General features: G+C 40.3%; 1 protein-coding gene across 1 annotated transcript; it reads right to left on the bottom strand.

Moving 5' to 3' along the window:
* Nucleotides 1-18512: 18512 nt before the first annotated feature.
* LOC138872067 (uncharacterized) lies at nucleotides 18513-22413 on the bottom strand. Its single transcript, XM_070150042.1, has 5 exons — nucleotides 22134-22413; nucleotides 20134-20585; nucleotides 19574-19962; nucleotides 19493-19529; nucleotides 18513-18710 (listed from the first exon to the last, which is right to left on the bottom strand). Exons 1-5 carry the CDS (start codon nucleotides 22411-22413, stop codon nucleotides 18513-18515), a joined length of 1356 nt encoding a protein of 451 aa, XP_070006143.1.
* Nucleotides 22414-24652: the final 2239 nt, after the last annotated feature.

Below are 24652 nucleotides of genomic sequence, written 5' to 3'. Positions count from 1 at the left end.
ATAACTCAGAAACAGGGGCCCTAATCAGTTTGCCTACTAATTTTAAGCATGTTAACCATTAAATAGTAAACACAAAGAACGATTTCCAGTTTTATAGAGGTTAATTACATGTGGCTTGCCTAGGCATAGGATAATGCACAATAGTTATCAAAATTATTAAAACAGTTTAGAAGTTATTTTACCCAAAGCATGTTGTTCTAAGTGTTGCAAAGATACAAGGATTATGACCAATTTTACTTAAACAAGATAACATTGTTTTTACATCTTTCATAACCAGTAGTTTAAACTAGGTGTAACTGAGTGAGTATGAATGAGATCCTAAAACAAGGGTATCTAACATGCACATAAAATGCAGAATGATTTCATGATATGCAGAATTCCTAAAGCATAATTTCTATATGCACGGAAAGTTACAGCATGATTGTAGGATGTGCAGGAGCAACAACTTTATGTTAGTGTTGTTATTTAGCCTAAAGCAGGGTTTCTAAGTGATAAAACAATGTCAAGTGAGATGCTGAAACAGTAAACCTAAGAAAATGATATCTAATGCATGACATGCTTGGAATGTATTGGTCCTAAACATGAATTCTAATGCACATATGGGAAATGTAAACCTAAGGCATAGTTTCTACCTATTGATATTGATAACATGTATGACTACCCTCCCCTTTTCACTAGGCGACCCCAATATCCGTTTACAACAAATTATTACAGACCATTATTGCATGAATTAAATATTTAGATAAGAAAAATAAGAAGTTACACTATAGGGAGCCTGAATGTAGTCCCAAATGATTTTCCCAAGCCTCCAATAACCTCAAATACCAAATTCCATAGACAATATCATTGTCTAGGTACGTTAGAGTTCCCTAAGGATCTCAAGGATCCCGGGCAGTGCTCACACCTAAACTTTATAACCAGAACTGAGTAAGTGCAGTGTGGAAGAGCCAGCTCCAGTACATCAGAGTTCAAAGGGATCTCATAGGTATCCCAAGGCAGTCACACACTGGAGGGGCAGAACTTAAGGACATAAGAGTAGAGTGAGAGTGCTTGACATGGTTTTGAAAAGGTTTTAATAGGAAAGTAGTATTTGAAAAGGCTCATTTCTTTTATAAATAAGAGAGTTGTTCAGTAAAACAGTTTTAACAAGAGTTGTGTAATCAAACAAACAACAGATCAAACATATAGTCAAGACAGATTCAGCAACACTCAAACAATAGTCCTTCACATAGGGGTGATGGGAATTGGGGACATATAGAGCACATGAGCATAGCAGTTCATGTGGGGGTTTATGGGATTAGGGGATAGCTAGTGGTACCATCACAGTATGAATTTCAGAACCAATCATAGAATCAGACATTTAAAGTGACATATCAGTTTGCAAAGTAAATGCATATCAAAACTGGATAACAATTAGACAAGCATTCAAAATAGGGTTGAGATAGACTACCAGGGGAGTAGAACATTTTCTGAAATGCCCTAAGAGGGTTAGACTAGCATGATAGATGAAGCAGTAATGAAACAGGTCAATTACATGTTGAACAACAGAGCCATAGATAGAAACAAATTAGAAACATGACAAACTGAAGCAGTAGAAGAAATATATTGGTTTTGGGACTTGAATTGAAATCAGAACATACCAGTGAAGAGATAGTAAACACAAAGTTAAGAATAGGAGAGCACAATAATTAGTCTTGGCTTGCAGCCGGCTAACTCAGAATAATAGCAATTAATCAAAGAAAGAGAGCAGAAAAGTTTTGAGTGTGAGAGAGTTTGAACTAATGTGTTCGTGTGTCTGACTGTTAATCAGAGAGCATATATATAGTAGTTCGAAACTAGGTAAAATAAGGTAAGAATTACAATTGCATAGTAATTATGGAACTTAGAACCAATTAGAGCAAAATCAGCACAAGTACTCCCTTAATTAAGGGAATCAGTTCAAACGGTAAGAACATGTGGCAAATAAGGAAAGAAATCAATGTGTAACTGGAGCATAACATACAAGGAAATAATTCAAACATAGTAGTCACAGAGTAAACAATATAGGGGTAGGTTCAGAAAATTCTAATTAAGGAGATAGTCAGTAAGAATCAAGTAACAATACAAACAGGGTAAGGGAAAGTTAGTTTAGGCAAGCAAATCAATCATATTGAATAAAAAGGTAAGAATCAAAGGTTTAAAGGAAAGTTTTCAAATTAAACCAAGAAACAGGGAATTCAAAATCAATCAAAGAGAAGGTCATGAAAAGAGTTAGCATTTAGAATATAAATAAAGTAAGACATGGACAATCAAGAGTCGACAGACAACTCTAGCAAACCTAAAAGTTAAACAATACTGATTCAATGAGAAAGAGGCAAGTCTTGAACAGTCAAGATGAACATAAACACATAGAATCAGTATATGTTTAGGCTAAAAAATTCAGTAGAAACATATCAAGGCAAGATAGTCACGAGAAATCACAGAAACTCAAAACGAGAACTGGTTAGTCATGCTAAAACACAGAACCAAACAAAGAACCACAAAAAATTAGGGCTTTCAGCATAGACGAGTTAAGATGTAGTAAACTCATAGAATCAATCAAAATATGTAAGAAATAGAAGTTTAAACACAAAGAATTAGTTAGACAAGGTTTTAAAAAGAAGTTTCGAAAACCCTGGTTTTGAAGCAGACGAAAAACACTTGAAATCACATGATTCTTGTAAAGAACCTCAAGGATAGTGTAAAACATTCAAGAAAAAACTCAAATCGTACAGATTTAGGAGGTTTAGAAAAATTAGGGTTTCGAAAGAAACTCATATAGAGATGAAGAAACATGTATGGAATCCCAAGGATCGTAGCAAATATAGAATGATTTCGTTTGGAATCACACTGGAATAGACAGGAATAGACAGGAGATGAACCTTAGATGCAAGTCGGCATGGCCCTGGGCCCTTGAGGACCTTAGAGAATGCAAGAATGGCATGAGAGAAGCTATGGGAAGCTTAAGAAATGATGAGAGGTCACCGGAGATGACCGGAGATGGGAGGTCGGCGTTTGAAGATTAGGGTTAGGTTGAGAGTGTTTTGAGAGTAGAGAGGATTTTAGGGCGGTGGGTGCATAGGAATGATTCGGGTTGGGGGTAGTTTGGAACTAAAAAGATAAGTTTTAACGAGGGCCGTTGATCTAAAAGATCAACGGACATGATTTGATGGGGTCTTGGGTCGGTAGGTATATTTAGGGCCTGAGTCGGGTAATTTGATCAGAAATTGCACTGGGGTATTGGGTTGAATTGAGGTTGAAATTGAAATATAATTTGGCTAAGTTTTAAATAGCCAATTCAATCCTATATAATTTATAATAAATAATAAATGATTTCTAAAAAAATAATTTCATTTACTAAAATGATTTAAAATAATTGTTTAATATTTTAAAAATAGGAAAGACCCTTTTATGCATTAATAACGTAATTGTACATTAATAGGACTAAAATTTCAATTATATGCAAATTGGCTTTTAAAAATGTAAATACAATTTTAAAAAAATATACTAAAATATTTAAGTAATATTTTGGTACAAATATAGAATTTAGATGGCTAAATCACCACAAAAATAATTTGAAGGATAATTATTGGAGATTTTATGAGTAAAAAGGGAGGAAATAAATCAATTTGAAGCATTTAAAATTCTTTTAAAAATGCTTATGTATGCTTATATATGCATACATGCTATTTTGAAATTTATGTATTAAAAATATATAGGGAAAAATTGAGTATCAACAGCTGCCCCTCTTTACCCGGGAAGGATGAAAGTGTATTCGGGTAAAGAAATAATGACCAATTTTGATCAGGCGGGATGGTTTGAAAAAATAGAGGTCGGACTCCGGTTTTTGAGTTTCCTACATATCCCTGGTTTTATAGGAATCAGGTCATGTGTAGTTCTGGATTCATCGACGGAACATGCCGATGAAACTATTGCAAGAACGGACACGCGATGCGAAAGCGGCTATGTTGAGTGGTTAAGGTTCGGGATAGTTGAAGGAACTGAAGCGAGATCGCTCCTGCTATGATAGCGATTACTTACTGGTTACCTACAGATAAAAGATGCTACAAACATGTATTTGTAAAAATTTAAACATGATGCAGATTCCCTTTGGACCATGAAGGTTGTCTTTGGACGGTTAAAGATGACGTCCTTGGACCATGACGTCCTGGGCCATGAATTTTGTAGTGAGGGATTCGTAGGCCATGAAATAATGTTCTCGGGCCATGACAATGGTTCATTCTAATCATGACGCCTTTGAATAATGATATGCAAATTTCAGGGATTCTCAGGCCATGGTATGGTGTTTTCCGGCTATGAGGAAGATGCCTTTTAGACTATGACGCCTTTGGATAGGTTGGAGATATTTCATCCCATGATATGAAATAGTCATGATGTTATCAAGACAAAGCTGTCTTGTGAAATAGAGGGCAGAACTTAGCCCGATTGAAAAGCAAATAAATAGTACTAGAAATAGAGCAATATTCGTGCAAAGAGGGACATTGCTTAGTCCTATGCAGATGGGGAGGCAAGGATTACCCTCATGTAAAGATGGAGGCAAGGATTAGCCTCATGCAAATATGGAGGCAAGGATTAGCCTCATGCAAGTAGGGAAGTAGGGATTAGCCTCATGCAAATAGGGAGGCAAGGATTAGCCTCATGCAGGTAGGGAGGCAAGGATTCACCTCATGCAAGTGTGGAGGCAGGGATTAGCCTCATGCAGGTAGGGAGGAAAGGATTAGCCTCATGCAAGTATGGAGTCAAGGATTAGCCTCATGCAAATAGGAGGCAAGGATTAGCCTCATGCACGTAGGGAGGCCAGGATTAGCCTCATGTAGGTATGAAGGCAGGGATTAGCCTCATGCAAATAGGGAGGCAAGGATTAACCTCATACAAATATGGAGGAAGGGATTAGCCTCATACAAGTATGTAGGTAGGGATTAGCCTCATGCAAGTATGGAGGCAGGGATTAACCTCATGCAAATAGGGAGGCAATGATTAGCCTCATGCAAGTATGGAGGCAAGGATTAGCCTCATGCAAATAGGGAGGCCAGGATTAGCCTCATGCAAATATAGAGGCAGGGATTTGCCTCATGCAAATATGGAGGCAGGGATTAGCCTCACGAAAATGTGGAGGTAGGGATTAGCCTTATGCAGATATAGGGGACATGGATTAGTCCCATGCTAAGAGCGAGTAGAAAATAAGAGTAGTGTATTTCTTAGCTGGAGATATATTCGGTGTCTGATGGCCAGATGGATGGTGAATTTGCTTTGTGTATATATGCTTGCGAGTGCTATAGTTACGTCAAATGTGCTTGCATTCAAATGGATCTTGCTGAACTTTATTCGGAATTTTGAGAATCCTTCTCAAAATTCTGGCCCAGTTTCTTAACTGATCACTGACCGTCTGACACATGTTGGCGTTGGCTGGACTTGCTCCGAAATTTTGAGGACCCTCCTCAAAATTCTACCCCAGTTTAGTAGACGATCCTTCGAATGTTTGCGGATAATGGATCTTGCTGAACCTTCTTCGAAATTTTGAGAATCCTTCTCAAAATTCTGCTATAATTTCTTAATTGATGACTGACCGTCTGACATATGTTGGCGTTGGCTAGACTTGCTCCGGAATTTTAAGGACCCTCTTCAAAATTCTGCCCCAGTTTCTTATCTTAGGGGAAATAAAAATTTTATTATGATATGACCGAACCCATAGCGCTGCCTACGTATCCCCTCTTAAACGGGAATCAGGTCAAGCGTAGTTCAATTACACCAGATGATGAAATGTAAATAATCTAAGCATATTATCTCTTGACTGCGTTTGAATTGATTGGTTTTGGCCAGATTTCTCCATCCATTTCTACAAGTATGAGTGCTCCTCCTATCAGCACCCTGTGAACCATGTACGGACCTTGTCAGTTGGGGGAAAATTTCCCTTTGGCTTCATCTTGATGTGGGAAGATCTTCTTTAGCACCAACTGACCTGGTGCAAATTGCCTTGGTTTGACCCTTTTATTGAAAGCTTTGGACATTCTATTCTGATAAAGTTGGCCGTGACACACTGCGTTCATCCTCTTTCCATCGATTAGGGCCAATTGTTCATAGTGACTCCTTATCCATTTTGCATCGCTGAGTTTAGCTTCCTGTATGACTCTCAAAGAAGGAATCTCTACTTCGACTGGGATGACATCTTCGGTACCATAAACCAGCATGTAAGGCGTTGTCCCGGTTGATGTGCGAACTGTAGTGAGGTATCCCAATAAAGCAAAAGGTAGCTTTTTGTGCCACTGTTTGTAGTTCTCTACCATCTTCTTTAGTATCTTCTTGATGTTTTTGTTGGCATCTTCTACAGCTCCTTTCATCTGAGGTCTATAGGTTGTGGAATTCTTGTTCTTGATTTTGAAGGTTTCACATATAGCTTTCATCCGATCACTGTTAAGATTGGCGGCATTATCAGTAACAATGGATTCGAGAACACCGAATCGACAAATAATTCGATCCGTGATGAAATCTGCGATGACTTTCTTGGTTACAGCCTTGTAGGATGCATCCTCTACCCATTTTGTGAAGTAATCAATGGCTACCAGAATAAACTTGTGTCCGTTTGAAGCAGTGGGCTCAATCAGACCAATAACATCTATTCCCCAAGCGGTGAATGGCCAAGGTGAGCTTGTTGCATTGAGCTCGTTTTGTGGCACTTTTATCATATCAGCATACACCTGGCATTGAAAGCATTTGGGACATACTGGATGCAATCTGTCTCCATGGTTATCCAAAAGTAATCGGCCCTAAGTATCTTCTTAGCCAAGACAAACCATTCATGTGCGGGCCACAGGTCCCAGCATGTACGTCCTCAAGCAGTTTAGAAACTTCTTTTGCCGTGACACATCTGCAAACCCAAATCAGGAGTTCTCCTTTACAAATTTCCTCCGCTGTGGAAGAAGTGATTGGACAATCTCTAGAGTGTGCATTTCTAAGTTTGGTTTATATGCTCTGGATATTCTCCCTTTGACAAATACTCCTTGATGTTATGGAACCAAGACTTTCCATCCGTTTATTCTTCAACAAGAGCACATATGCCAGCTGATTATGGATCCTCACTAGAATGGGATCAATATAATTCTTATATGGATGTTGTATCATAGATGACAAGGTGGCCAATGCATCGACAAACTCATTCTGAATTCTAGGCACATGTCGGAATTCTATATTTGTAAACCTCTTTATCAATTCCTGTACATGGTGCAGATATAGCAATATCTTGGAATTCTTGGTGGCCCACTCTCCTTGCACCTGGTACACAAGCAAATCTGAATCACCGATTACCAGTAACTCTTAAATGTTCATGTCGACTGTCATGTTGAGCCCTAGTATGCATGCTTCATACTCTGCCATGTTGTTGCTGTAGGGAAATTCGAGTTTAGCAGATATCGGATAATGTTGCCCTGTTTCTGATACCAAAACTGCTCCAATGCCCACTCCTCTGAAATTTGCAGCTCCATCAAAGAACATCCTCCAACTGTCGTATGCTTCGGTAATGTCTTCTCTTATAAATGATACTTTTTCACCAGGAAAATACGTCTTCAAAGGTTCGTATGCTCCTCCCACCGGATTTTCAGCGAGGTGATCTGCCAATGCTTGCCCTTTGACCGCCTTTTGAGTTATGTAGACGATATCGAACTCACTTAACAGTATCTGCCACTTAGCCAACTTTCCAGCCGACATAGGTTTCTAGAATATGTACTTTAGAGGGTCCATCTTAGATATAAGATATGTAGTGTAGGCAGAAGTAATACCTCAATTTCTGGGCTATCCAGGTCAAAGCACAACAAGTGCGTTCAAGCAAAGAGTACCGTGCTTCATAAGGTGTTAACTTCTTACTCAGGTAGTATATGGCCTGCTCCTTTTATCCTATCTCGTTATGTTGTCCCAAAACGCATCCGAAGGCTCTATCCAATACAGATAGATAGACTATCAAAGGCCGTCCTGGTTCTGACGGGACCAAAACTGGTGGTGTGGATAGGTACTCCTTGATTTTGTCAAAAGCTTTCTGACAATCCTCTGTCCAGCTTGTTTCGGCATCTTTTCTCAACATCTTGAAGAAGGGTTCGCATATGACTGTGGACTGTGCTATGAATCATTTGATGTAGTTGAGATGTCCTAGGAAGCTCATTACATCATTTTTGCTCTTAGGTGGTGGTAAATCCTGAATAGCCTTGACTTTAGACGGATCCAGCTCGATCCCTCGACGACTAACAATGAATCCCAATAATTTTCCTGTGGGAACCCCGAATGCACACTTTGCGGGATTCAATTTCAAATTGTACCTCCTTAGCCTGTTAAAGAACTTCCTCAGGTCCGCTATGTAAACTTCCTCAGTTTCAAATTTGATAATTGCGTCGTCCACATACACCTCTATTTCCTTGTGGATCATGTCATGGAAGATAGTTGTCATGGCTCTCATGTAAGTGGCCCCAACATTCTTCAGACCGAACGACATCATCTTGTAATAGTATACACCCCAAGGTATAATAAAAGCTGTCTTCTCTGCATCTTCTTCATCCATCCAGATCTAGTGATAGCCTGCGAAGCAATCTACAAAGGCATGTTTGGCACAATTATCAATTAGGAAGTGTATATTTGGTAGTGGGAAGTCGTCCTTGGGACTCGCTCTGTTTAAATCCCGATAGTCAACACATACTCTGACTTTCCCATTCTTCTTCGGAACTGGCACAATGTTATATAACCAGGTTGGGTACTCAACCACCCTGAGAACTTTGGCTTTGATCTGCTTGGTAAATTCCTCCTTGATTTTCAGGCTCATATCTGGTTTGAACTTTTGGAGTTTCTGCTTGACTGGCAGACACATGGGAGTAGTATGCAACTTGTGAGCCACTATAGACGTGCTCAAGCTGGTCATGTCATCATATGACAAAGCAAAAATGTCCTCATATTCCTTTGGAAAATAGATGTATTCTTCCTTCTTTGTTGGTGACAGGTTAATGCTGATGCGAGTCTCCTTGACGGTATTGGCGTTCCCCAAATTTACTGCTTCGGTTTCGTCCAGGTTGGACTTAGGCTTATTCTCAAAGTTGTCAACCTCTCTGACAACTTCCTCGGGTATCTCATCTTCTTCATCTGAATAATTATCATCATGTTGCGTTGCCTCATTACATGTCATAGTTGTCACACCTCCTTTTTCCTACACCTTGGAAGGGTATAAGGGAGTTTTCCAATTAAAGAACAACCGAAATGGGATTTATTTATTAAAATATTTAGAGTCGCCGCTTGGGAAATTTATGGCGTCCCAAGTCACCGGTTCAAATCCCGAATCGAGGAAAAGATTGACTCTGTGTTATAGTCCGCAAATCAAAAATTCGGGTAAGGAATTCTGTTAACCCGGGATAAGGTGTTAGGCATTCCCAAGTTCCGTAGTTCTAGCATGGTCGCTCAACTGTTATAATTAGCTCATTATCTGATTTAAAACATTTTAGACCTATGTGCAAATTTTAACTTTTAACCACTTTTCTTCATTTTAAAGAAGATATAACGTCGTCTAAAATATGTCTTTGGATCGCGCCACATGAAATGCACCCGCAATCTGAAACACATTTTATTCAACGTTTTAGGATTTGGATTTGAGTCACATGAAATGCACACCCGAGTTTAAGGAAATCAATTATTAAAATAACGCGCCTAAAATGACTATGCGTTTGCAATTTGTGAGGGCCGTGTAATTTCAACTAAATGGCACGCCTCGAATTCTAAGGATCAATACAAGATTAATTAAATGAGGGCCATGCAATTGTCATTTTTGTTTGGCACTGCGCACCTCGATTCTAATTTTAAAAGAAAGAAAGAAAGTTCGAGCTAAGTGTTTTGAGGGCCATAAACTATTTTATTTGATATGGTGCACCTTTATTTATTCTAACTTCTAGACTTAACCATGAGGGCCATAACTATTTATGTTAAATATGGCACACCTCAACTGATTAATTAAAAGAGCAAGAAAGGTTGTCACTAATTTTAGGCTAAACGCTTGGACCAAGTCAAAACCAATAATCCCAAGTCAAGATAACCGCAGGAGGGGCATGAGTGTTTTGTTATTGTGCAAGGATCCTGGACCCAAACAGTTGGCCCTACATATAGAAGGAAAGAATAGGAAATAAAAAATGATGGGCTTACATCCCATCCCAACGTGAACCCCGAATTTGGAGCCTGAGCATCACCAAGTGCTGGACTCAAGATCGAGTCTCCAAGCACGTGAAACATCCAATTATACGGGAGTCAATGTGATCCCAGCTTTTGCAAATAAAATGAATATCCCAAAATAAACCTGGCCATTTGGGGTTTCATTAGTTGGGCCAGCCTCCAGCCCAAACCTTAAGACCAAGTTTTCATGCACAGTTACTACTTACATCCCAATTAGAAACTACGTAAAAATGAAATTGAACTTTGTTTTCCAAGTTTTAAACCATTAATTGAACATTTTGAATTATAACCCACGAGTTCCACTTACACATGCTCATAATCAAACCAAAATGAACTGAACCTATTATTGAAATACTATGGATCATTTTTCTTTAAAACACAATTACAATACCCAGGAATCCAATAATACACTCGGCCAAACCAATGGATGAGCACACGCTCAACTCAACACGATTAACATATTACCAAAACTAGAAAAGACTACTCAGCAGCCAAGTCCAAACACCTATCTATAGTTACCAGACTCCTCAAACATGCGTGTATGACCGGAAATTAGATAACAATTGTCCCTTCAGTCTTACAATAGTCCCAAATCAGATACAACAGGCCAAAAACCTATCTACTTAACCCAGAGATTGACTAAAACGGTATAACATGCCAAATAAGAAAAGAAATTCAAAGTAAAACATAATTAAATCATAAAACAACCGAGATTATGTTTTAAAATCCTTCTTTCTCATTTTATTCTTCAACTCAAAGCTCCACCAAAACATGTAGAGTTTCAGGAGACATGTACCTGGGAATGAAAAGGCAAAGGGAAAAGTAAGGAATCAGCAGTATGCAGAAATCAACACCAGCAGTAGAACAGTCCCAGATTCAACAAAACTCAACAGTGAAATCGAACCAGAAGAAGGAAACCTATTCAACAACTTGAACTAAATCTTGCACCACCCAAGTTTAAACCATTTTGACCTCAATTAGGATCATCTATTGTTTAGAAGATGAATGAAAACTTCAAAGTTCAAAACCAAAATTCCAATGGAACAATGTTTTTCTTTAAATTTCAGTCATTTGTTATTTTTCAAAATTCTCTCTCTCTCATCTCTACCTTGAAAGGCAAGAAAGTGTGTCTTTATAGGCAAGGGAAGTAGGGCAGCCTAGAAAAGTTCACAAGAATCAATTGGGCAGAAAATAAATGGGCAAGGGAATTCAAAGGTCCCTTGGCCCAAAATCTCAAATCAGCCCACAACATTAAAAACTAATAACAATTGACAAAACTAATACAACGAATCCAAATAGACTAAAAAAAGTAAAAACAAATGTCAATTAAGCTTTACTATGCGAAATGATTTTAGGGAAAAAAATCATTTCCCTTAAAATGATTTTAGAGAAGAAGAAGAAATTGATTCCAACCTCAAACCTTCAAAACCTCGCCGATTCGTACTTTTTGGAATTTTAGGGTTGTCTCTTCAAATCAAGATTCAATAAGTTCCATTAAGATTCGAGTGTAGCGGATTATAGATTAGGGAATAGGGGGTTGAGGTGGGTCTGTGGTGTGATTTTGGTGGGGATTGGGAGTGGCGCCGCCACCTTAAGGCTGTGGGAATTAGGGGCGGCGGGTTAGGGTTCCGTGAAATTTGGTCTCTGAAGGAGAGTGAATTGGGAGAGATGATATGGGGGGGTGTAGTGGAGTTCATACACTAATATAATAATCCCCACCCCAGTTCCCAACCGTAGGATCAGATAAATAAACGGCCCAGATCGATCAAGACCAAACGAGGTCATTTTGATTAATGCTGAGAGAGGCTGGGTCTTGGGGCAGGTTTGGACAGGTTTCTGATGGGTAAGGGATTGGGTTGAGGGGTTCGTTTGGGCCTGGGGGAGGAGAAATCGATTTAGCCCAAATGAGATCTCCTCTCTTTTCTCTTTTTCTTTCTTTCATTTTTCTAAATTCCTTTTGTTTTATTTTTCTCTTTTTTTTATAGATAAATTAATTCCTAAATTTATCCCTAGAACCTAATTAACTAAAACGAAAACACTAATTAAACCTAAATGATAATTAACACAATTAATTAAAAACAAATTAAAAGGAAAACTACTAAAAATAAAAGTTAAAAATAAAAGTGCAAATTAAACTATTTTTGTGATTTTCCCTCTTTTTTATAAAATAACTTAATTACTTAATTAATCCTAACATGTTAAATTAAATCCTAAATGTAAATGCACATATATTATTGTATTTTTTCATTAATTAAAATGAACAGACAAAATGCAAAGAATTAACAGAAAATGCCATGAAAATCCATAAAATTTCAAATGAAAAGAAATTTATTTTCTTGAATTTATGGGAGTAATTCATATAGGGAAAAAATCACGTGCTCACAGCTTCCCCTCTTTGCTCGGAAACACGAAAAGTTTTCGGGCAAAGTTAAAGTGAGCGGATACGAGCGGTTTTTGCCCGTTTGAATACTCCGTGAAAAGCATTTTTTGAACGATTTGACCGCACCCTGCTTCCGAGGTTGCCTACATATCCTTGGCTATAAAGAAATCAGGTCAGTGTGGTTCGGGAAGTTTTGGTAGCTGGGACTACCATAAAGCTGTGATTTCACTATTGTTGTTGCTGCTACTACTACTTATTGAACCCCTTATTACACCATGACAAAATAAAAAGAAGCTAGACTAAACTATGATCTATGAATTACAAGAATCTTATCTATATATTCAAACATGATCTTGCAGTTCCTGTTGCATTGTCGACCTATACTCTCCGCGTGAAATTTCTTTGTTGCTAAATTGAATTGTAATCTGAGATGCTTTCCCTTTTCTCCAGGTGGACACCTAATTGCTGAACTTTGAACTGTATTCCCGTGCTCTCCAGATGGGCGCCTGACTGCCGAACTTGAACTGTATTCCCGTGCTCTCCAGGTAGGCGCCTGACTGCTGAACTTGAACTGTATTCCCGTGCTCTCCAAGTGGGCGCTTGACTGCTGAACTTGAATTGTATTCCCATGCTCTCCAGGTGGGTGCCTGACTGCTGAACTTGAATTGTATTCCCGTGCTCTCCAGGTGGGCTCTAGACTGCTGAACTGGAACTGTATTCCTGTGCTTTCCAGGTGGGCGCTTGACTGCTGAACTTGAATTGTGTTCCTGTGCTCTCTAGGTGGGCGCTTGATTGCTGAACTTGAATTGTATTCCCGTGCTCTCCAGGTGGGCGTCTGACTGCTGAACCTGAATTGTATTCCCGTGCTCTCCAGGTGGGCGCCTGACTGCTGAACTTGAATTGTATTCTCCCTGTTCTCCAAGTGGGTACCTGATTTCAACAAAAATAGACAAAACAAAGAAAATTTTCTGCCCCATTTTGGTAGCTGGGCACATATGTGAGTGTTAAACTGAATCATATTACCAAATATTACTAAGAATTTGAAAGCTAGATCCCGTTATTCAGAAGGGTCCTGACAGCTCATAGTTAAACGACAGTTTTAAATCTTAATTATATCTCCTAAAGGTATTACTTTCGCTACATCTTGTTATCTGAGCCGATCTTAAAACTACACCCCATTATCTAGGAGGGTCCTGACAACTCTTAATGAAACGACAATTTTAAATCTAAGTTATATCTTCTGAAGGTATTACTTCCGCTACATCTTGTTATCTAAGCCGATCTTAAAACTACACCCCATTATCCAGGAGGGTCCTGACAACTATTAATTAAACGACAATTTTAAATCTAAGTTATATCTTCTGAAGGTATTGCTTCCGCTACATCTTGTTATCTTAAGAAAGTATTAAATCTACATCCCATTATCCAGGAGGGTTCTGAAAATTAAAAGTCAGGTTTTATCTTAAGAGTGACTGTTTTACGGCTAAATTATATTACCCTACACCAGAACTTACGCTAAATTTGTTATCCAATGGAAATTTTAATACTACGTTCCATTATTCAGAAGGGTCCTGACAACTCTTAATTAAATCCTATCTTAAACATGTAAACTTTGAAACAAACTTATATTCCTTGGGGTACATTTATGCTAGATTTTGCTACTTATGATTGTTTTGAATTTTAACTAGGTCCCATTTTCTAGGAGGGTCCCAAAAATTTACTGTCAAACCTGTTTGGTGCCTGCTTTACCTTACGGAGGGTTTCTCCGAAACAAATCAAAATTTCCTACCCCTGTTTCAATCAAAGAAAAATCTTGTCAGTTTAAAATGTGGTGGTTAGTTTGTGGCATTCATGCTGAAAGTGGCCTCCCCGTTTTCGTGCTTTGTTTTGACTGACTTCCCCTGAACTGGCTAATAACCGCTTGACTTCCCGACTGACTTTCAAACCCCATGACCTTGGATGACCCGAGTGTTCTATACCCAAACCGTTGTGTTACATCTCTGACCCATCTGTTTGAACCTCTGCATTTCCCACGAAATTACCAAACATTTCACTGATGGAACTTCCACTGACCTTTTATCCCCCATTTCACATCATACTACCTCTAAGCAATGCCTTGGCTGCCCTGCACCTTGTGCAACTTTGGAAGTTGGTAGTAAGCTTTGAAATTCCTTCTTATTTGCTTAAACGGAACTGACATTGGGAACATCTTAGAGAAATAAACCCAAAAGAAATGAAGTGCAATGACTTTCAGAGTTAAGGATAAGAAAAATCCAAAACTGGAAGACTATCTGAAGGGGAAAAAGAAAAAGGACTTATCTAAGTGGAGCAGCTGGTACCAATGATCATGACATGCATTTCGGATTAATCGGCCCGATCTGTCCAACCAATCAACTTTCAGTTGCCATACTTTGTTGCCCCGGAGTTTCCATAACCCGACTTCTTCGCTAAAACCTTGACCTTGCTCGGCCTGCGGTGCCCTGAAGGGTTTTCACCAACAAACATCTCTCATTTGTTCATCTCTCAACTCACTTTCGCCTTACGGTTCCTGTGAGGGTTTTCACCAATAAGACTCTCTCATTTTTGATTTCTCTCAGCTCTCGTCGCCTTATGGTGCCCGTGAGGGTTTTCACCAATAAGACTCTCTCATTTTCATTATTTTTTCCTGCTTGGACCAAAGTGTTGCCCCTAGTATGAATCACCTCCACTTTCTTGACTTGGCATTTCTCGAAGATTGATCGGAAAGTCTTTCTTTGGACCGTAATGTGGGCTTTTGGATAGGGTTAGAAAGAAGGGGTATCAAAGGCTCAAAACAATTCAAATGGGTTCAAAATTACAACTTTTGGAATCTGATTTCTTGCAATAACCACAACTTCTGCCCTAGTTTCTTTGCTTGGGGACTTTTGGATTTTTGTTTTGATGGGACCGAACCGTGAGGCTGCCTATGTATCCTTAAAAGGAATCAGGTCGAACGTAGTTCATGACATAGACGTTGCTTTGCTGTTGTGATTTTCTCTTTCTTTTCTTTCTCTTTTTTGCTTTCTTTTTCTCTTCTTGTTGTTTTGTTATCTTCTTTTCTTCTTTTTTTTTTTTCTTTTTTTTTCTCTTTTTTCTTTTCTTCTTTTCTTTCTCTTTTCATTCTTCTCTTTTCTCTCTTTTCCTTTATTTATCTTTCACGCTTGTGTTTCTGATCTTTGCTACTGATTCCAAAGAGGGGTATGAAAGAAGGTAAATAAGGCTCAAGAGGATAACAAAGGACAAAGTGTTTAGATAGCAGAACAAAATGCCTTCATCATTCCAATCTTCAAAACTTGCCAAGTACAAACAAATACAATTTAAACAAAGAAGTCATACATAATATCTCTTGACCTCATCGGAATTGATGGCCATTTCTACATATTTGCCTTCTATGTCTGTTAAATACAAAGCACCATTGGACAACACTCTCGTCACGATGAACGACTCCTGCCAATTTGGGGCGAACTTGCCTTTTGCTTCAGCCTGATGAGGAAGGATACACTTCAATACTAACTGACCCACTTCAAACTTCCGTGGAAACACCTTCTTGTTATATGCTCTTGCCATTCTCTATTGATACAACTGACCATGACAAACTGCTGCCAATCTCTTCTCATCAATTAAACTCAACTGTTCCAAGTGAGTTTTGACCCACTCATCGTCATCAATTTCAGCGTCAGCGACAATCCGAAGGGACGGGATTTCAACTTCTGCGGGTATTACTGCTTCAGTGCCATATACTAACAAATAAGGAGTTCCCCCTACTGAAGTACGAATAGTAGTGTGATAACCCAACAATGCAAAAAGAAGCTTCTCATGCCATTGCCTGGAACCTTCTACCATTTTCTGAAGTATCTTCTTTATATTCTTGTTGGCCGCCTCAACTACTCCGTTTGCCTTGGGGCGGTAAGGAGTGGAATTACGATATGTAATCTTGAATTGCTGACATACCTCTTTCATCTGATGACTATTGATATTATCCCTATTGTATGTAATGATCACCTTTGGTATCCCAAACCGACAAATGATATTTGAGTGCACAAAATCAACCACCGCTTTCTTGGTTACAGACTTGAACGTTTTAGCCTCTACCCACTTGGTGAAATAGTCGATGGCCACTAGAATGAACCTGCGCCCATTTGATGCTTATGGCTCAATTGGCCCAATGACATCCATGCCCCACGCAACAAAAGGCCATGGTGCAGACATTGTGTGCAATTCATATGGTGGAGAATGAATCAAATCTCCGTGCACTTGGCACTGATGACACTTGTGCATGAAACCGATACAATCTCGCTCCATAGTGAGCCAATAATAACCCGCTCGGAGGATCCTCTTTGCCAACACGTACCCACTTATATGCTGGCCACAGACTTTAGAATGTACTTCAGTCATGATAGTTGTGGCCTGTCTAGCATCTATGCATCTCAACAATCCAAGATCCGGAGTCCTTTTGTACAAAACCCCCACGCTGAAGAAAAATCCGCTCGCCAACCGCCGAATTGTTCTCTTTTGATCGCCTGTGGCTTGTACCAGATACGTCCCCATCCTAATATATTCCTTGATATCATGAAACCAAGGCTCTCTATCAAGTTCTTCTTCTACCATATTACAGTAAGCATGTTGATCATAGACCTGAATATGCAACGGGTCAACATAAGCTTTATCCTGATGATGTAACATTGACGCCAAGGTAGCCAAAGCATCAGCAACTTTGTTATGGATCCTTGGAATATGCCTGAACTCTACTGATCGAAATCATTGACAAAGATCATGCAAACATTGTCGGTACGGTATGAGTTTCAAATCTCGTGTTTCCCATTCCCTTTGAATCTGGTGCACCAGAAGGTCCGAGTCCCCCAAGACCAAAACTTCCTGGACACCCATGTCTACAGCTAACCTCAAGCCCAAAATGCATGCCTCATATTCAGCCATGTTGTTAGTACAGTAGAAACGAAGCTGAGCCGTAACAGGGTAGTGACGCCCTATTTTAGAAATCAATACAGCTCCTATCCCAATGCCTTTCATAGTAGCAGCTCCATCAAAGAAAAGTTTCCAACCTGGCTCTCCAACTTGTTCCAACTCATCAAGGTGCATTACCTCTTCATCAGGGAAGTAAGTCTTCAAAGGCTCATATTCCTCATCCACTAGGTTCTCAGCCAAATGGTAGGCCAATGCCTGGGCTTTCAAATTTTGTGAGCAAAATCTGCCACTTTGCGAGCCTCCATGTGGGCATAGGCTTCTGAAAGATATACTTTAATGGATCCAAATGAGAGATGAGGTAAGTAGTGCAAGATGACAAATAATGCTTCAGCTTCTGTGCCACCCAAGTTAGGGCGCAACATGTCCTTTCAAGGTGAGTGTACGTAACCTCATAAGATGTGAACTTCTTGCTGAGATAATAGATGGCCTGCTCTTTCCTGCCAGTGATATCATGCTGACCCAATACGCAACCAAACGAATTATCCAAAACCGTCAAATACAGAATCAAAGGTCTCCTTGGTTCTGGTGGCACCAACGCAGGTGGGTTTGACAAATACCCCTTTATCTTATCAAATGCTTCTTGACACTCATCTGTCCACTTGACCGTAGCATCTTTCTTCAACAGTTTGAAGATAGGCTCACAAGTTGTCGTAAGCTGAGCAATAAACCTGATAATGTAATTCAACCTCCCTAATAGACTCATCACTTCAGTCTTGTTCCTTGGAGGTGGCAATTCTTGGATAGCTTTAATCTTTTATGAGTCCAATTCAATACCTCGGCGGCTGACTATGAATCCCAACAATTTTCTAGATGGCACATCGAATGCACATTTTGAAGGATTGAGCTTATGATTGTACCTGCGAAGCCTTTGGAAGAACTTTCTCAAATCCTTGACATGGTTAGACTACTTTCTAGACTTTATGATCACATCATCCACATAAACCTCGATCTCCTTGTGTATCATGTCATGGAATATGGTTGTCATTGCCCTCATGTAAGTTGCCCCAACATTTTTCAAACCGAAAGGCATGACCATGTAGCAGTATATTCCCCATGGCGTGATGAATGCTGTCTTCTCTGTATCTTCCTCATCCATTAAGATCTGATGATACCGGCATAGCAATCCACAAAGGACCCAATCTCATGTTTGGCGCAATTGTCAATCAGAATGTGGATATTTGGCAGTGGAAAGTTGTCCTTGGGGCTCGCCTTGTTGAGATCACGGTAATTAACATACACCCTAATATTGCCATCCTTATTTGGTACAAGTACTACATTGGCTAAACAAGTGGGATACCGAGTGACCGGAATGACTTTTGCATCGAACTGCTTGGTAACCTCTTCTTTGATCTTCACACTCATATCAATTTTAAATTTCCTCAGCTTCTGCTTGACAGGAGGGAATGCCAGGTCAGTGGGCAATTTGTGAACCACCAAGTTAGTGCTTAAACCCGGCATGTCGTCATATGACCATGCAAAGACGTCTTTGTACTACGCTTTAATTATCTCCTCCCTGAGTTGAGGTTTAAGATGGGCACTTATCTTAGTTTCTCTGATATGGGTCCCCTAAATTGATTGCTTCTGTATCACTCAGGTTAGGCTTGGATTTTTCTTCAAAATGGCTTAGTTCTTTACTAATCTCTTCAAAGGCCATATCCTCGTCGTATTCCGATTCATCATCACACTCTATTTCTTGAATTACTATTTCAGAATTAGATTGGCTTTTAAGACTGGGCCAAAGATTCCTCATGCATGTCATGTCATTGAAACCAACATAAAAAGAATTGTACAATAAAGAAAAAGAAAAGCAAAAATAAAACTATTAGAAATGATGAATAAGGGAAATTGCATTTCATTGAAATTGAAAGATAAAAAGGTTTATACATCCAAATGGACGGAACATAGAATCTGAATTACAACCCTGGAATAATACAGATAAACTGAAAGAAAATCAAAGCAAACTACCAAAACTCCTTCCTAGTGGGGAGATGAGTAACTTCCCAATTGTTAATATTTGCACTGGGCCCAACAAAATGCACATCCGCCTTGCTAGAACCCTCTCCAGCTTCCACCATGTTCACCTCGTCGAATAATTTCTCAAACCTTTCAAGAAACTCCTTATCAGGACCAACCACAAAACTGGGAACTGTTGTTGCTGGGTATTTCTTGGCGCCATGCCTAACAAATGATCTGGAGAGTCGTGGGATGGGCTTTGGGAGGACCCAGACCCTCTGTTTCAACTTTCTGGCTCTTTTCACATCTGCAACTGTGTGCTTGAACCCCAAACCAAATGTATCCATGTTTTTGAGGAGAGACACCGGCTGTACGATACCTTGCAAGGATGCACCCAAACCCTTGCCCGGTACAAAACCATTTTTCAACATTTCAACGGCTACCATGACTGATGCAGCAGCTACCCTCGGAGTTGGAACGCACTTCCCTTCTGGAATTTTCTCTACCAATACCGTGTCAAAAATCTGATAAACCCATGGCCCCTTATCGTCTTCAAACTCTATGAATGGAACAATGGCATCACTGGGAACACACAAATTATCTTCGCCGTACACAACAATTTTCTGTCTATCCCATTCAAAATTGACCATTTGATGCAGAGTAGACGAGACTGCTTTGGTAGCATGAATCCAAGGTCGACCCAACAACAGATTGTAAGAAACAGCCACATCGAGCACCTGGAACTCTATGGTAAATTCAACTGGCCCTATTGTAAGCTCAAGCACTATGTCCCCGACTGAATCTTTCCCTCCACCGTCGAGTCCCTGAACGCAAATACTGTTCTTGAGAATTCTTTCATCATCCACCTTCAACTTGTTCAGAGTGGAAAGAGGGAAAATATTTGCACTGGAACCATTGTCGACCAGTACCCGAGTAACCACAAAATCTTCGTATTTCACCGTAAGATAGAGGGCTCTATTGTGCTCAGTACCCTCCACGGGCAACTCATCATCAGAAAAAGTGACTATGTTTACCTCAAATATCTTGTTAGTTATCTTTTCCAAATGGTTTACTGAGATTTTGGCAGGAACGTGGGCCTCATTCAGGATCTTCATCAAAGCCCGACGGTGCTCGTCTTAATGGATCAATAATGACAATAGTGAAATCTGAGCCGGTGTCTTCCTCAACTGCTCCACAATAGAATAGTGTTGCACTTTCATCTTTCTCAAGAATTCCTCTGCTTCTTCCCCGGTCACAACTTTCTTCACTAGCACCGTGTTATCTTTGGAGATCTTAGCTTTTCTCAACTCTTCGGGGGCAAAGCATCTCCCCAATTGAGTCAAACCATGGGTCTCACAAACTTCTTCTTTAATATTTTTCCCCTTGTAAGTCACTGTCACTCGTTCATAATTCCACGGGACCGCCTTGCTGTTGACTATCGGTAATTGAGTTACCGGCTTGAAATTGACAGGATCTGTGCGGGCACCCTCCACAATTACAACAGGCTTGTTTGCCACTCCCGGCACAACCACTTTTGCTCTTTTTTGTTTTACTGCCATATCACTTGGGGTCCCCTTCTTGACTACTGCAGATGGTTGACTGTTTGCCCCACTCAACCTGATCACTGATTTATCACTTGTTGGCATTTCAACCAGCCTGACTTCACTGGACCGAATCATCATGACGGTCTATGAAGGCTTCTTAGGCACCCCTCCCCTATGCACTATCTCGATCATATTTGTCTCATGATGGGCCGACAATGGATTTTAGTTGATATTGGGCGCCTCCGGAGTTTGGACCTCAATCCGATTAGTATCAATGAGCTCTTGAATAACTGTTTTCAATTGCCAGCATTTTTCTGTGTCGTGCCCCAGAGCACCAGAACAATATTCGCAAGTCACAGAGTAATCAAGATTCCTTGGGGGAGGATTTGGTAGTTTTGGCTCGATCGGACTCAGCATACCCAATTGTCTCAATCTGTGGAACAAACTAGTATAGGATTCTCCCAATGGAGTGAAGGTTTTTTTCTTTTGCAACCTCTCGTTCTTAAATGCTTGGTTGGGCCGGAAACCTGATCCAAGAGGGTTTTGGTAGGCTCTTGGGGGTGGATAGGCATTTTGTGGAGCTGGGTAGGTATTCTGTGGGTTTGCTGCATGCCATTGCGCGTGGGCCGGAGGTTGGCAATATGTTTGGGCATGATGGACAGAAAAATGGGGGTCTGGTGGTGGGTAGTAGTGTTGGGGTGGATTATACGGGGTATAGGAGTAGGTTTGGTGGTGGGGACGAGGCTGATGATAGTGGTGAGGCGAACCTCTGGGTCCTAATCAAGCTCCTGAATCAATCGTTGCTACATCCTCTTTCTTCTTCTTTCCAATTACTCACCCAGTTCCGCTTTGAATGGCCTGGGTGGTTGCCTTAATGGCCGAATAGCTCATAATTTTGTTTGTCTTGAGCCCTTCTTCTACCATACCGCCCATATTTACCACTTCATTGAAGGACTTGCCTATAGCTGATACCAGATAACTGTAATAAGTAGGTTCTAAGGCCTGCAGAAAATAATCCACCATTTCACTTTCTTTTATCGGAGGGTCAACCCTTACTGCCTGTTCTCTCCACCTAAAACCATACTCCCTAAAACTCTCATTGTGCGTTTTCTCAAGTTTCGTCAAAGACAGACGATCCGGAATAATCTCGAGATTGTACTGGAAGTGACAAGCAAATGGCTGGGCTAGATCTTCCCATGTGTACCATCTTTCGTGATCCTGCCAAGTATACCATTCCAACGCTGATCCACTCAGACTCTGACTGAAATACACCATTAGCAGCTCGTCTTTCCTGCCAGCTCCCCTCATTTTGCTATTAAAACCTCTCAAATGCGCCACTGGATCACCGTACCCATCATACAAATCAAACTTGGGTATCTTAAACACTGCCGGCAGTTGCACATCTGGAAACAAATATAGGTCTTTTTAGGCAACACTTACTTTACCTCCCAACCCTCGCATGTCTATGAATGACTGTCCAGGATTTTAACTTTCCTGAACATCTCCTCATGTTCAGGATTTTTAGATGGTTTTTCGGTTTCCGCAGGGAGGTCAAAATGAGGAGTGTAGGAGTAGGTTTCGGGAACCATGAAAGTGGGCTCCGGGGGGTAATACCGGTTTTCGCGAGTCTGGAACAGAGGCTCACTGGAGGATCGGTATAATGCAGCAGGTGGGGGTGCTACAAAAATAGGAGTGACGGGTGGAGGAGGGTACGGGACTTGTTTGGGTGGTGGAGCTTGTGATGTATGGGAAGTGGTGTCGTGGCATTGTTGGTAGAGGGGAAAGGCCAGAGATGAATTCACAGTGGGAGGTTCTTAGGGCTGAGCCAATGGAGGGATAAAATCAGGGTTGGCAGGGTAAACTGGCGGTGGGTGCTCTTTTGCCCATGCTTGGTACATTTTAGCCATCTGCTGCTTCAGCTTATACAACTCATCTCTTCGATTAACCTCCGATTCTTCCACCTCTTTTGACGGATCGACAATGCTTGCCTCAAGTTCTTGGTTGGTCATGTTCAGCTTGTTTTTGGACCGGGTGTTGTAGGAGTGAGTTGCCCGAATGCCAATCAAACTAACCACTTGCCTGTTACTTAACGACAAAAACAAACTTGTTAACGATCAGGGTTTAACAGATAGGCAACCGCACAATTGGGGAATGAATGCACCTAAGCAATTAACTATTTCTATTATGCATTTGATCGGTTGCTTGCGTCATCCCGGCTTTTCCTTATTTCCATTTGCAACTTCTCTTCTTTTTTTTTTCATTCTTGTCTTTCCTTGTTTGATCTCTCTTTGTTTTTATCCTATCATTTCTCTCTCTTGTTTTGCCATTGTTTTCTCCTCACGGTTTCTTATTTTCTCTCTTTTCCTTTTCTTTTCGCTCTTATTTATCCTCTCCTTTTCTTTTCCTCATCTTTTTATCACTCTTTTTTTTTTCTTTTGGTTATGGTCGAATCCTGTGGAGATTGCCTACGTATCATGACCCCGCATGAATCAGACCGAGCGTAGTTCTGGAAGATAAGTGCAGAAAATAAATAACAAAATATTTTTGGGATTTCAAATTTTTCCATAAAATAAAACAGTTTTGATTACAACCACTTGCTCTACCAAATTATAAAATTAACAGACTTGAAAAGGGAAATTAACAGACTCTGACTCAAAACAAGACCAACAGACTCTAACAGAAAGGTGAAAACAACAGACTCGAAAACCAACTAATAGACTCCAATAAAAGAAAATACAGACTCGCAAACAGACTAACCGACTCTAATGAAAATAATGAATACATTAATGCCTCAAATGCTCCTGGGCCCACAGGACATTATTCGGTCTTGCCACGGGCCTATATGCAAGCTCCCTTTGAAGCCTCTCCAAGTCACTCATTATCTGTCGGACAAATGTCATCACTGCCGCGAAGAAGATGGTGCGAGTCATATCCTCACATGCTTGGCATTTCACAACAATGTAGTCGGCAATGGTTCTGATCCTCTCTCGGATTCTACCTTTTTCTTGAAGAAAATGCCCGACATGTTGATTCCGAGCTTCTAACACCTGATTTTGCAACTGTTGTATTCCTTCATACATATGAGCCATCAAATCATAACAGTGTTCCCTATCAGCTTTAAAGTACTTGGCCTGCTTAGCTACCTCATTCTCGAGGGTATTCATTTTTCTCTTCAGGCTAGTGATTGTCCCTTCATACTTTCTTTCATTCGTCGCACAAACTGTGCCCGCCCTTTTGCATTTTCCGCCAATTGAGCCCGGACTTTCGCCAGAATGGCCTCACACTTTTCTAGGTCATCTTGACACTCAAGGGCTTTCTTTTTCAGACTGCTTATGAGCCTTTCATCTTCTCGACTTCTTTCCGGGTTTCTAACAGCTATTTTCATCTTTCGGATTTGGGCTTTGAGGACTTCATTTTCCTGAGTTAGTTTTTTCTTCACTCCCTCATCTGCGACGGCTTGCAAACCATTTTCAAACTGAAGGTCCATGACTTGCCTTTCTAACTTGCTTATGGTAGCCCTGTACTCGTTTTCTTTGGTCAACCGGTC

The sequence above is a fragment of the Nicotiana sylvestris genome, chromosome 1 (genome assembly GCF_000393655.2).
Source record: "Nicotiana sylvestris chromosome 1, ASM39365v2, whole genome shotgun sequence".
Taxonomy (NCBI): Eukaryota; Viridiplantae; Streptophyta; class Magnoliopsida; order Solanales; family Solanaceae; genus Nicotiana; species Nicotiana sylvestris.
The sequence above is the reverse complement of the archived record's forward strand: the minus strand, read 5'-3'. Positions and strand labels throughout refer to the sequence as shown.

What these genes read in the sequence shown, in the direction of transcription:
- LOC138872067 (XM_070150042.1), bottom strand. Translation starts at nt 22,413, where the DNA reads ATGAGGGGAGCTGGCAGGAAAGACGAGCTGCTAATGGTGTATTTCAGT. An exon ending in TGACCCTCCGATAAAAGAAA is followed by an intron (nt 20,586 to 22,133) that starts GTGAAATGGTGG and finishes AGGTAAACATAG; the next exon opens with TCACTTTTTCTGATGATGAG. An exon ending in CCCACTAGGAAGGAGTTTTG is followed by an intron (nt 19,530 to 19,573) that starts GTAGTTTGCTTT and finishes GTATTATTCCAG; the next exon opens with GGTTGTAATTCAGATTCTAT.